This window comes from Myxine glutinosa, chromosome 9, assembly GCF_964187855.1.
Source record: "Myxine glutinosa chromosome 9, kmMyxGlut1.1, whole genome shotgun sequence".
NCBI classification, from domain to species: Eukaryota; Metazoa; Chordata; class Myxini; order Myxiniformes; family Myxinidae; genus Myxine; species Myxine glutinosa.
In genome coordinates, this window is record NC_136269.1 from 116,390,484 (window position 1) to 116,405,322 (window position 14,839).

The 14,839-nt window shown below is 42.6% G+C and overlaps 1 protein-coding gene across 2 annotated transcripts in view; it reads right to left on the reverse strand.

The window, feature by feature from the left end:
- Positions 1-3,250: 3,250 nt before the first annotated feature.
- Positions 3,251-14,839, reverse strand: part of BROX (BRO1 domain and CAAX motif containing) — a 64,349-nt gene continuing 52,760 nt past the window's right edge. For both annotated transcript variants that reach the window (XM_068128445.2, XM_068128446.2), the window contains 2 exons: positions 8,910-9,072; positions 3,251-5,141 (listed from right to left, as the gene is read on the reverse strand). In XM_068128445.2, coding sequence (XP_067984546.1) covers positions 5,040-5,141; positions 8,910-9,072 — 265 coding nt within the window. In that variant the 3' untranslated portion in view covers positions 3,251-5,039. The remainder of the gene's footprint in view (positions 5,142-8,909; positions 9,073-14,839) is intronic.

A 14,839-nucleotide genomic window follows, 5' to 3' on the forward strand; every position in this document is an offset into this window, starting at 1 on the left:
ATGCATGAGTTCAGCACCCATGACAAAAGACTCAGCGGTACAAATTTTGTTGGCAAGGCATGTAAAGACTGGTTACAGTGTTTATATCACTTAAAATCATCAGGCAGTCCGATGGGCCTGGAATGGGCTCTTTGCAGGCTTTGTCCAACTAAATTATTCGACGTTAACAATCAGATATGTTATAGTCAAAGTGTTATATAGTTAAAGTAAGTGCAACAATAGAACTGAAAGGCTGGAGCAAAATCCCTTTCCAACCCCACCCCAACCCCATATGATAAATGCCCCCAAAATAACCCGATTCATTTATGACCAATACCAGAATGGTGTCGCGTAGTTTTCTATTCAATTTGCACTTCAGTCATGTTGGATTGCCAGAAATATTGCAAAAAATATTGCATCAAATAACATCAGTATGACATCATCACCTCCATTTCTGACTCTTTTTGAGAGCCGACCCACACCGAAGACATTGGCCTGTAGAAAAAAAAGTTATACCACAATCTGGAATGAAACCCCTAGAAATGTTCCAGAAGGGTTGACCTAACAGAATATGCCACCAAACCTATGTGGCTTGGGTTGAGCAAGACCTTTTCTTTCACAGGATTTGCTCCTGGACCAATGCTACTTCATGGCCTTTGCAATAAAGTTCAGAGAGTCAATAATATACAAGGATTAGGCATTTGGTACAATGCAGATTTTTTTTTTTGTATACATAGTCGAGGCTCATGGAAGAGCTAGTACAGTGAACGGATCAGGAACAGGATGCAAAAGGAACAGTATAGAGGGGGGCACCAACAGCAGAGTAGAAGGCCAAGATAGAGGGATAGAGGGAAGGCCAAGATAGAGATAGAGGGACTTGGACAAAAACAACATTCTTGAGACTTTTATCACTCTTAAGCCTACAGTTTTTTTACTATCACCATGTTAGAAAAGGGCCTCAACACCTTTGTTCTACCATGATGTATCAAGTTGCTCCTCTGTTTCAAAACCTACTACCAAATCAATAACTACAATATTTTCAAAGTTCAACATGACATTACCAATAAGGTACAAGTTGCAAGGTGACAATAGATGACAAGCATGCGTGTACAGACCATTTATTGTTCAGAACATTATCGTCAAATAACTGAACAAATACAGCACTGGAGTATCGGGAGGAACCCAAAAAGACAAACATGGAGTCGTCAGGAGAAATTTGGATAGGATTCGGGTTTTGACTGCTACTCCTGTACCCACAAACCCATATCTGTGAGGGTTGGGGGTAGGGGAGGGAGAACTCACGACCCCGACTACCTCCCCACATCCTACCATTGAGGTCCAGCTCAATAAGTTTTACTGTACAAATGAAATAAACTTAGAATAACCATTTTACTGAAAAGAGGAGCAAATGAGATGTACCCTTCTCCTTTTCCAACTAACTCCTCCACCCAATGTGCTGATGATATAATCAATATATCATCCAATTGTACCCCCGCTAACCTCCCTAAAGGCTAACCCCCGCTCTAGTAGAGAAAAATGGCCTTTAAAATGCATGTTGTTGTTGTATCCAATTGTGCATATTTTATCATTTCCCCTCCTTTTTACTAAAATAGATGAAAAAAAATGTGCAAAATGTAATTTCCATCTTTTCCACTTTTAATTCTTCATGTATCTTCAAAAAGCAAAATGCACAATACTTTTTTTTTTAATGAAAAAAAGAGCAAGAAAAACAGAGCAAACATTCAACATGCCACCGAAGATAATGATATAAGAAATATTCAAGCAATTTTAAGGTAACTGTTCCTCAAGTTAGCGTTAATCATTTCAACATGTAAGGTAACAATATTGGCCCAAGTGTAAATTGTTGTGTGTTCAATATAATCAAGACTGATATGAAAACATCCCTGCGCGTGATACATCTCACATCAGGGATTTACAAATAAAGCAATACTACACTGTCGAGGGTAGTGCCGGCATCCTTGGTAAACAATTTGAAGGACAGCTTTTATTAGTTGAAGGTTGACCAAGCGATTCTAATCGCCGTGGAAGCAAAGTGACTTGACGTTTTGGGCATTAGCCCTTCATTTTGAACAAGAGAACCTCCTGCTCTGACGAATAATATCCAGGAAAATCAGGTTTACTTTTCTTCCCACGACAGATAAATACCTTCGTCAACTTTTACTTGATAAAACCTATCATATTTACCTCTGGCTCAGAATTCATCAAACTACGGTATTACCTGCCTTGAGTAATTATTGAATTATGTTTGGGATATGTGGGTTCATCATAACTGCTGCAATTTCTATTAACCTGAACTATCAACAGGTAATGCCAATGGTTGATTGTTGTACCGTGCCTGTATACCCAATGCATACCTAGGGTAATCGAGTCTATATATATATATATATATATATATATATATATATATATATATATATATATATATATATATATATATACATATACATATATATATACATATATATATATATATACATATATATATATATATACATATATATATACATATACATATATATATATATATACATATATATATATATATACATATATATATACATATACATATATATATACATATACATATATATATATATATACATATATATATACATATACATATACATATACATATACATATATATATATATATACATATATATATATATATACATATATATATACATATACATATACATATATATATATACATATATATATATATATATATATATATATATATATATATATATATATATATATATATATATATATATATATATATATATATATACATATATATACATATACATATGTCATTTACCATCTCTCCTGGTAAATTTACCATCTCTCCATCTCTCCTATATATATATATATATATATATATATATATATATATATACATATATATATATATATATATATATATACATATATATATATATATATATACAGTATATATATATATATATGTATACAGAGGCATGTCCACATCAGATATCAGATCTGTGCGGTTAAACATCCAATTGCTAAAAACTTTGCTTTGGTAAGGAGATTTAAAGAATGATATCCAGGTGTGTCAAACTAAGCAGCAAGTCCAGAGCATGGTCAAGCAATCCGATGAAGTGACCTGCCTGCTCTCCATCCATGTGCATGTGATAAATGGAGCTTATTGGTTGCGTGAAAGCAAATCACATTACCAGGGGAAATGATAATACAGACGTTATATGTATTCAATCCCTCAAACTCGTTTTAACGTTTCATGCCGTTTTAATAGTTATTACCGACGACAGAGAACAAATGAAAAAGCTAACCCTTTTTATGGCATCAATTACTAAATACAACGCACTGATATTTGAATTTAATAAAGTTAAATAATATTTGAGGAATCTGGTATGGTATTTGCCAAAACAAAACATCCTATTATTAATTTCTTTATTACTAATTTCATTGTTTCTTGCAATTATTTGAGGACATTACTTTAAATCTTCAACTGCATTACATTTTATGTCAGCTACAAGTAGTGTCAGCTACAGCTACAACATGCTTACAATCCTGTCATGTATGGCGGCATACAGACGCCTCTTGAGGAACTCACGCACTTCTGTCTGTCCTGGGCCCACTGACCGATCGCCGTCCAGGTGGTTTCACACTCCTTCAGCTCCTTTTCCACCGTATGTCACTGGGTATGTGTAGATCGGCCAACCCTCATTTGACCTTCAGGCTTCCAATGTATCGCTCTTCTTGTGATGTTTTGCAAATGTAGTACATGCCAGATCAATCTCCACCTCTTCATTTTAATTTCCTCAAGTTTTTCTTTCCTGTGGCACATGCTAACTTATGGCAAAATAATTTGTACATTTGTCAACCGTGGAAAATTTCCGTGAAAAATGTCCAACCTTCCTGCTGAAATGCTTCCTGCATCCATGGGAAAAAGTGAACCTGGACTTTTCAGGGTATACATCAAATAAGGGCAGGAGTACGAAAGGACTGAAGCCCAAATGCCCTCACCGACAACTGGTATCAAAGTCGACAGGAGCAATGAAGTAAGTGAACATGGGTATGGGCATGGGATCACAAACAAATAAACAAACAAACAAGTGCAACCCTAGCAAAAGGGGGTTAATAATATAGTTATTCATTTTTGCAAAAGCAACAACTTTATCAAGACACATCTAATTGAAAAGTTTTGTAATGTGGTAATACACAAAATAACTACAACTAAGACATGCATACACCACTTATATGTCATAAAAATTAAATATATTCCATTTCCGTGAAGCATCGTCAACACACGTCAGTACAGCATGCACTGCAATGGTGCTTTGTGTATTTTAGGTGCTCAGCAAAAGGTGCTTTGTGTAGTTTCACCTTACGCATCATCGGGTTTGAACCCAAGACAGAGACAATAAGAATAAAACCGCTCTTTAACCGGCGCAAACTATATTCGGAGACCAGACCACTCGTAGAGTTTTACTCAGGCCTACTCTCAGTGCAATCTTCTACTTTCTTTAAATTCCTTTGTACAGCACCTTCTTCAACAACTTATTTTGGTCTCTCCAGCATCGGAATTTCTCACATTTCCTTATTTTCCAAGGCCTTCTCAGCATGCCCTTTACATGCTCATCTACAGCTGCACCCCTACTCCACTGATAATGTACTTACACCTTATTATGCAGTTATAAAGCTCTCCCATCAAGACTAGTTAATGATAAACGTGGATAAATTTGGCAAAGAAAAAAAACCAAAAATATTATTTGACTACCTAAAGTTGCATCCTTCCCTTTAAACAATTCCATAAGTCTACAATAACAATACTTCACAAATATTAGCATTTGGACAAGGCTAAACAGTTTCAGTTACCCTGTTAATAATTTGACAATGTTGTTGGTGAAGCAATAACTGCCATCGATTTCCTCATTTCAAGCCAATTAGAGCAAATATCAACTGGAATGCATATCAAAATTGTGAGAACTTTGTTACAGAGAAGTATGGAGGCCTGGCAGACCTGCTCCAAACTACACATACATCATACGGCACTAGGAAATCGAACACCCTGTATCTTTCTGTGGCTTGAGGTCAGGCTCCTTCATTGGCTTCACCTTTGCATCCTCTTCCTTTTTCTTGTCTTTCTCCTTGTCCTGTTCCACAGAAACCACGATGAATTACAAACTGTTCAGAGCAGGCAACAAAAGTTCCAAAAACATTGACAGCAATAGTTGTGGAGTCCAGATATGAGAGATATAAATTTATACGAGGAGAACACACCTGCATATATTTGTACTATCCTCATTCCCCATTCAATTCTCTACACCTGCATATGATGAATTTATCAACTCTAGTACTCTACCATAAATTGATGGATCAAATGTTTATGAGATTTGCATGGCTGATGCAGTGATGCACCCACTATTAAAGCTACCGAATTGTTGTTTTTTTTTATAACCACCTCGTTTTATTACAATGGTTATTAAAGCCATTACTCAAGAGCAGTGATTGCCACCCATTAACTTCCACTTAATATTGCAACAGTCCACGCGGTTTGAGTCGGTTGCCCGGTAAAAACATCTCTCAAAGAGGAGGATTTGGGGTGTTTTAATGGGGGTAGAAAAGATCAAGGCTTTGGATGGGCGGAGATAAGAGATGGTGGTGAACAGCTGTTTTAAAGATCTGGAGGGAGGAGTGGGATTGAAGAGAGTGAGGGAGTTTGTTCCAGAGGCGGGAGAAAAGAGGAATGAAAGCGTGAAGGTGAGCAGAGTTGATTTTGGTATTATCACCAGAAGAGGGTTTCTGGCAGATCTTGTGCATCCTGCAGGAATATATGGGATCATAGCACAGACAGAGCAGAGGGACCAACGCTAGAGAGGAGTCAGTAGAAGACAGAGACAACCAACATGCCTGCGGTGAGCGAGTGAAAGGCCCTCAGAATCAGCTTCATAGCTGGAGATACCAATGATTCTGAAAGCTTTGGATTCAACAGAGTGAAGCCGAGCTAGGTGTGAGGTAGGAGCACCAGCCCAGAAGGGAGAGCAGTATTCCATTGAGCTATGGATGAAAGCTTTGTACATGGTGAGGAGCACAGAAGTGCCCAGAAAGGACTTCGCACGACAGAGGTTGCCCAATCGGTGACTGGCTTTGGAGGCCAGCTTGGAAATGTGGTTTTCCCAGGAAAGACCATGGCAGATAGTGAGACCATGGCAGATAGTGAGACCATGGCAGACAGTGAGATCATGGCAGATAGTGAGATCATTGGCAGACAGTGAGATCATGGCCGACAGTGAGATCATGGCAGATAGTGAAATCATGGCAGATAGTGAGATCATGGCAGATAGTGAGACCATGGCAGATAGGGAGACCATGGCAGATAGTGAGATCATGGCAGATAGTGAGATCATGGCAGATAGTGAGACCATGGCAGATAGTGATATCATGGCAGACAGTGAGATTATGGCAGATAGTATAGTGAGATCATGGCAGATAGTGAGACCATGGCAGATTGTGAGACCATGGCAGATTGTGAGACCATGGCAGATAGTGAGACCATGGCAGATAGTGAGACCATGGCAGATAGTGAGACCATGGCAGACAGATAGTGAGATCATGGCAGATAGTGAGACCATGGCAGATAGTGAGACCATGGCAGACAGATAGTTAGATCATGGCAGATAGTGAGATCATGGCAGATAGTGAGACCATGGCAGATAGTAAGACAATGGCAGATAGTGAGACCATGGCAGACAGATAGTGAGATCATGGCAAATAGTGAAATCATGGCAGATAGTGAGACCGTGGCAGATAGTGAGACCGTGGCAGATAGTAAGATCATGGCAGATTGTGAGATCATGGCAGATAGTGAGATCACGGCAGATAGTGAGACCACGGCAGATAGTGAGACCACGGCAGATAGTGAGATCACGGCAGATAGTGAGATCATGGCAGATAGTGAGACAATGGCAGACAGATAGTGAGACCATGGCAGATAGTGAGACCATGGCAGATAGTGAGACCATGGCAGATAGTGAGACCATGGCAGATAGTGAGACCATGGCAGATAGTGAGACCATGGCAGACAGATAGTGAGATCATGGCAGATAGTGAGACCATGGCAGACAGATAGTTAGATCATGGCAGATCGTGAGATCATGGCAGATAGTGAGACCATGGCAGATAGTGAGACAATGGCAGATAGTGAGACCATGGCAGACAGATAGTGAGATCATGGCAAATAGTGAGATCATGGCAGATAGTGAGACCATGGCAGATAGTAAGACAATGGCAGATAGTGAGACCATGGCAGACAGATAGTGAGATCATGGCAAATAGTGAGATCATGGCAGATAGTGAGACCGTGGCAGATAGTGAGACCGTGGCAGATAGTGAGACCGTGGCAGATAGTAAGATCATGGCAGATTGTGAGATCATGGCAGATAGTGAGATCACGGCAGATAGTGAGACCACGGCAGATAGTGAGACCACGGCAGATAGTGAGATCACGGCAGATAGTGAGATCATGGCAGATAGTGAGACAATGGCAGACAGATAGTGAGACCATGGCAGATAGTGAGACCATGGCAGATAGTGAGACCATGGCAGATAGTGAGACCATGGCAGATAGTGAGACCATGGCAGACAGATAGTGAGATCATGGCAGATAGTGAGACCATGGCAGACAGATAGTTAGATCATGGCAGATCGTGAGATCATGGCAGATAGTGAGACCATGGCAGATAGTGAGACAATGGCAGATAGTGAGACCATGGCAGACAGATAGTGAGATCATGGCAAATAGTGAGATCATGGCAGATAGTGAGACCGTGGCAGATAGTAAGATCATGGCAGATTGTGAGATCATGGCAGATAGTGAGATCACGGCAAATAGTGAGACCACGGCAAATAGTGAGACCACGGCAGATAGTGAGACCACGGCAGATAGCGAGATCATGGCAGATCGTGAGATCATGGCAGATAGTGAGACCATGGCAGACAGATAGTTAGATCATGGCAGATAGTGAGACCATGGCAGATAGTGAGACCATGGCAGATAGTGAGACAATGGCAGATAGTGAGACCATGGCAGACAGATAGTGAGATCATGGCAGATAGTGAGACCGTGGCAGATAGTAAGATCATGGCAGATTGTGAGATCATAGCAGATAGTGAGATCACGGCAAATAGTGAGACCATGGCAGATAGGGAGACCATGGCAGATAGTGAGATCATGGCAGATAGTGAGACCATGGCAGATAGTGAGACCATGGCAGATAGTGAGACCATGGCAGACAGTGAGATCATGGCAGACAGTGAGATCATGGCAGACAGTGAGATCATGGCAGATAGTGAGACCATGGCAGATAGTGAGACCATGGCAGATAGTTAGAAGTTTGTTCAAACCATCGGCTAATTTACCTATTTAGTGGGTCATCCACACTACTAGAGGTTCCCTGGTTCTACCAGGTGAGCCTAAGGGAGTTTTTCTTTTAATAAAGTCTTTGGCAGCACTCAGCCGGGGTTGGAACCACTGACCTCCCAGACTCAGAGGGGATGCTCTTTCCTCTATCTAAGTGTTATCATCACAACTAAGTGACCTTATATGAAACCTTATTTTTCAAAGTCTATATCCATTGTTTCAATCTTTCGTCTTCAAGGGACATGATGGCAAACACAAGTAACCCCATTTTAATGGAAAAGGCTCAAGAGTCAATGTCACCTGTTGAAATACATGCATGTTCTGAAATAATGTGGACGTGATGCTAAAAATACTGTTTCCATATATGGCTGATGACCAAACAAAATCACTTCAAAGATGAAAAATAAATTAAGGAACATCAAAAAAGTTTTATAAGACAACCATTTTGAAGTTTCTTAGATTAAAAAAAAAATCCAAGCTGCACTGCATAAGCGAAGGATACCTTGCCCTCTGCAGCGGGCTTGAGGCTGATGTCGAAGGCAGCATAGTTCTTTTTGGTCCACAGTACATGGAGTGCAGGCAGTTCAAAGTCAATGGGCTGCACAAGTCCATAGTTGGCTTTCAGCTCCAGCACAGGAGGATCTGGAGGAACTTTATGGAAGTAACTGAAAAGATAAAACCAGAAACACGCATGTGAATACACACAAACACGAATTAGAAAAAAAAAAAAAGTGAAAATATTAAAAATTAAATAAAACTAGAACTGCCACTTTAAAACTGCTGGCAGTGATGACCGGTGTGTGTGTGTGATGACCGGCAGTGATACAACCCCACTTTTGATACAACCCCACTTTTGATACAACCCCACTTTTCATACAACCCCACTTTTCATACAACCCCACTTTCATTGGACATGCTTTGACACAACCCCCTTGGATACAACCCTGATAAACACACACACACACAAACACACACACACACACACACACTGCCCCTTCACACACACCCCCCCCCTTCACACACACACACACACACACACACACACACACACACACACACACACACACACACACACACACACACACACACACACACACATCCCCCCTCCCCCCACCCACATACACACACACAAACACACGTCCTCCCACCCCCACCACACACACACACACACACACACACACACACACACACACACACACACACACACATCCCCCCACCCCTAACACACACACATGCACACATCCCCCCACCCCCAACACACACACATATCCCCCACCCCTAACACACACACAAACACATGCACATGCACACATCCCCCCCCACCCCCCAACCCTAACACACATGCACACACACAAACACCCCCACACCCCTCCCCCCACACGAACACCCCTCCACACATACACCCCTCCACACACACACACATATCCACCCGCCCCCCTCACACCCACACACACATACACATACACGCACATCCACACACACAAACACATGCACACACATGCACACATCTCCCCACCCCACTCCCAACACACACACACACACACACACACACACACACACACACACACACACACACACACACACACACACACACACACACACACGTATCCATCCCCCCCTCCTCCACATGCACACCCCAACCCCTCAACACACACACACACACCCCCCCCCCCCCCCACACACACACACACACACCCCCCCCCCCACACACACACACACACACACACACACCCCTCCACACACACACACACACACACACACACACACATCCAACCCCCCTCCTCCACACACACACCCCACACCCCAACCCCCCCCCCCCCCCACATACACACATATCCCCCCCCCCCAACCCACACACACACACACACACACACAGACATCCACACACACACACATCCACACACACACACAAACACACACACATCCCCCCCACCCCGTCCATTAAAAAAAATATTTTCGTTTAATTAACGATGTCTGCCACCCGTGGAAGAACGTCCTGCCGTATCGAACTTGGTCAAATTTTTCATGATTGTCACCAAATTTGTTGTGGTATTTTGTTAACTCATCCGAGGCAATACGACAATCGAAATCCGATTTGAAATCGGAGCCAAATTGACGCCGTAAAGTGTGCCTGCACGTGTGGATATTTTACCTGTGGAAGATTCACTTTGGAAATACAACCCATTTAAAATGTTAGATTTTGGATAATGTCGTCATTTTAAATCGGATTTCCACAAAATAAAGGTCACCATTGCTTGCAGATACCTCTCTTTCTCCTTAAAATTGAAGACAGGATGAACTTCAGAGCGAGAAATAAGCCGAGGCGGCGGAGAGTTTTACAATGTTATTTTCCAATGTGAATGACAATATCGTGTAGTTTTACGAAAATTCATCACAATTTGCCAAGATTTGTTGCATTCGAATGTTAACACCCTCTAGCGACTGCCAAATCCGAAGACAATTTAATTTCGAGCTACCCTTAGCTCGTGAGGTGGTTATGTCACATGGCCTGGTCAAAAAAATGTGTTGTGGTTCTTCTTCTTCAGGCAATAACAACTTCTAGTTTCCAGACCGTACATCCAATCATCTTGAGATTTTGCACACTTGTTACTCTTCATGACTTCTACTAGAGTATGAAGTTTCACATCGATCAATAAAGCGATTCAAGAGATATCCATTAAAAAAAAAAATCGTTTAATTAACGATATCTGCCAAACCACGTGACCTATCGCAAATTCTAAAATGACATTTTAGTAGACTGACATGCTGAACAGATCTGTCAATTTTCTCCTCGATTGGATCAAAAATGAGGGAGGAGCTAGGTTTTAACGGTTCATGCTTAAAAACGTCATAACTCTGAAACCATGTGTCGGATGACGTCATGCTCCCTGACTTTTTTGTTCGTCATGGGTATGCGATGCTGCTTGCAAAATGTGGCCTCGATCTGTTCAGCCGTTGCAGAGAAAAAGGTGTTTTCGTGTTTTCACGAAAAACAATATGGCTGCCGAACCACATGACCTGCGACGTCATAATTACCATTAAAATATTCTACAGACCGAGTCCCTCCTATGGTGAAAATTTTATCTTAATTGGCCCTATTATTGCAGAGAAAATGTTTTTTAAAGGAAATTAAAACTTAAAATGGCAATAGCACTGTGAGACGTGGCCTGGAAGGACAAAATGGTGTGTTTCTTCTTCTTTCAACAATAAAGACATAGCTTCGCGACCATACATCCAATCATCTTGAAATTTTGCACACTTGTTCCGCTTGATGAGAGCTACATTGCTTTAAAAATTCAAGCCGATCCATGCAGTGGTTCAAGAGTTACAAGCTTTTTAAAATTTAACTTCCATTATTTATTGCGGCCAAACCATGTGACTTATCAAAACGTCTCAAGTAACGTTGAAACATCCCCCCATGAGGAACATTTGTGTAAAGTTTCCACTCGATATCTCCACAAATTATGGAGGCGATTCCATTTCTAATTTGAGCTTTAAAACGTCATAACTCTGAAACCATGTGTCGGATGAGGTCGTGCTCGCTGACTTTTTTGTTCGTCATGGGTATGCGAATACGCATGCCATGTTTGGGCTCGATCCGTTCAGCCGTTGCGGAGAAAAAGGGTTTTTTGTGTTTTTTCATGAAAAACAAGATGGCGACCGAACCATGTGACGTATGACTTCGAAATTTTTTGAAAACTGAGTTTTTTTTAACGAAGCATTGGGAAAAAAATCCCATATTCGGGGGAGAAAAATTTTTGTTTGACGAATTCTTCCCTCAACGTTTGCATTTTTAATATACTCGATACACATGTCTTTTGTTCCCATTGAAGAGTTCTTTAGAATGAGCCATTCCTCAAATTTTTCCATTGAGCCGTTGCGGAGATACAGAGGGGAAAAGTTGAATTTGTTTTACAAGATGGCGCCCACACCACGTGACCTATGACGTCATAATTAGCATGAAAAAATTCTAGGAGCCGAGACGATCATTTGATGAAAATTTCCTGTCAATCCGACCAGCAGTTGCTGAGAACATTAATTATGAAGTTTTCGGAGGTGCAAAATAGGGCGGAAGAATAATAATAAGAAGAAAAACTCTAGCAGTAATAATAGGTTACTCTCCATTTCATGGAGAGTAAACCTAATAACACTCATCCGGCGTCAAACTTGTCCTTGGTTCCCACAACAATTTATAATTACTCTGTATACACGGTCGAGGCTCACGGACGAATTAGAGCAGAATGGAATGGAACAATCAGGTCAGGTCAGGTATGGGAGCATGCGCCCGAGCAGTGTGTCGCCACATCCACTTTCCAACAGTACTCCAGGGGCCTCTGTCTGGCCATCCCCCAGGCTGAAGCCTGGCCCATCCCTATCTCCTCGAGATGCCGATCAACCTGATGCAACCACGAAGCACGCGGTCAGCCCGTTGGCCTCCTCCACTCACGAGGCTCCCTTGCTGAGAGTATCTGGTGAGCTGGATCAGCGTCCGGAAAACGAGCCACAAGTCCATACAGCCGCAGCTGACGCTCACGGACCATACAGGAAACAAATCTCATCTGAGTCTCACTCAGCAACTGCTCGTTGGACATGAAGGTCGACCAGCGATAGCCAAGGATTCTCCAAAGAGACTTGGTTCCAAAGGCATTAAGTCTCATTCTGTGGCCCTTGGTAAGGGTCCAAGTCTCGCGTCCGTAGAGCAAGACTGGAAGCACCAAGGACTAAGACTCTGACTTTCGCCCTCCTGCATAGATACCAACAGCGCCACACCCCATGATCCAGTAAATCCACGACTCCCCAGACCCAACCCAGACATCTATCAACCTCTCGCTCGCAACATGCAGAGACATGAATAAGACTGCCAAGGTAAGTGAATCTCTTCGTGACCTCAACATCTTCGCCACAAACAGGCACAGACAAGACAGCATCATCCAAGATGTCATTGAAAGCCTGGATCTTGGTTTTGACCCAATAAATCCGTAATCCCAGTGGCTCCACCTCCTCATTCAGTGCCTGGAAGGCCCCCGGAAGAATATCCTGCGTCTCCACAAAGATGATTCCATCATCTGCGAAATCAAGGTCAGAGATCTTGACACTCCCAAACGATGCACCACAGCCTGACCTCAATGACATCCTCCCCAGAATCCAGTCCAATCAAGTGCTGAAGAGTGTGGGAGCCAGTACACACTAGACACCCCTGCCGAACTCCAGTAACAACTGGAAATAAGTCAGAGATGGAGCCACCACACCTCACAGCACTCTTAGTACCAGAGTATAGTTCAGAGATCAGATTGGTCAGCGTTGGTGGCACCCCACAAAGACCAAGAATCCTCCAGAGGGCATCCCGGTTCACCAAATCGAACGCTTTGCGGAGATAAACATAGGCTGCAAGCAGCCCCTGACAAAACTCACTTGCGTTTGGTGAGGACCCGAAGCGAGCTACACGCTGAATATGGGAGTGGAAGAAGTCAGCGATCCATTAGAGGTGGCCGCCTTGGATGCCATAAGCAGAGAGTTTGGAGATCAAGGTGAGATGCCAGATTCTATCAAATGCCAAAATATGTCTAGAGAGATGGCCCTGATTTCATGTCTGAGATTGAGGACTTCCATCCATTTTTTTTTTATTTTTTTTTGTATACTGAATCGAGGCTCGTGAAAGACCTAACATTTATTTCACAAACAAATCAACCAGACAAGCAAAATATATAAAAAGAGGGAGCGGAAGACAAGATGGGGAGAGAAGGCGAAGCACACAAACATAACATTTGAGAGCAGGGAGATGTGTGGGAGGGAGAGGGCTTGGGGGAAGGAGGCGTGGGAAGGAGGGGGGGGGGGGATTGGGGGAAGTATAAAACACAAGGACACCAAGGACTTCCCGGACAGAAGTTGGTATTTCAAAAAAGTGGATTTGGGGTGAAATTAGCGGGGGTAGAAAAGATCAAGGTTTTGGATGGGGGAAGATAAGAGATGGTGGTGAACAGCTGTTTTAAAGACCTGGAGGGTGGAGTGGGATTGAAGAGAGTGAGGGAGTTTGTTCCAGAGGCGGGAGAAAAGAGGAATGAAGGAGTGAAGGTGAGCAGAGAGTCTTGATTTTGGCAGTTTAACCATAAGAGGGTTGCAGGCAGATCTTGTGCGACCTGTAGGAATATTTGGGGGACAGAGCCCAGAGAGAGCTGGGGGGGGGGGGGGGCAAGGCCAGAGAGGAGTCGGTAGAAGACGGAAAGACCACCAACCTGCCTGCGGTGAGTGAGTGAAAGGCCCTTGGAGTTAGCTTCATCGCGGGAGATTCCAATGATTCGGAACGCTTTGGTTTCAACAGCGTGAAGACGAGATAGGCGAGAGGCAGGAGCACCAGCCCAGAGGGGAGAGCAGTATTCCATTGAGCTGCGGATGAAAGCCTTGTATGTGGTGAGGAGCTCAGGTGTGCCAAGG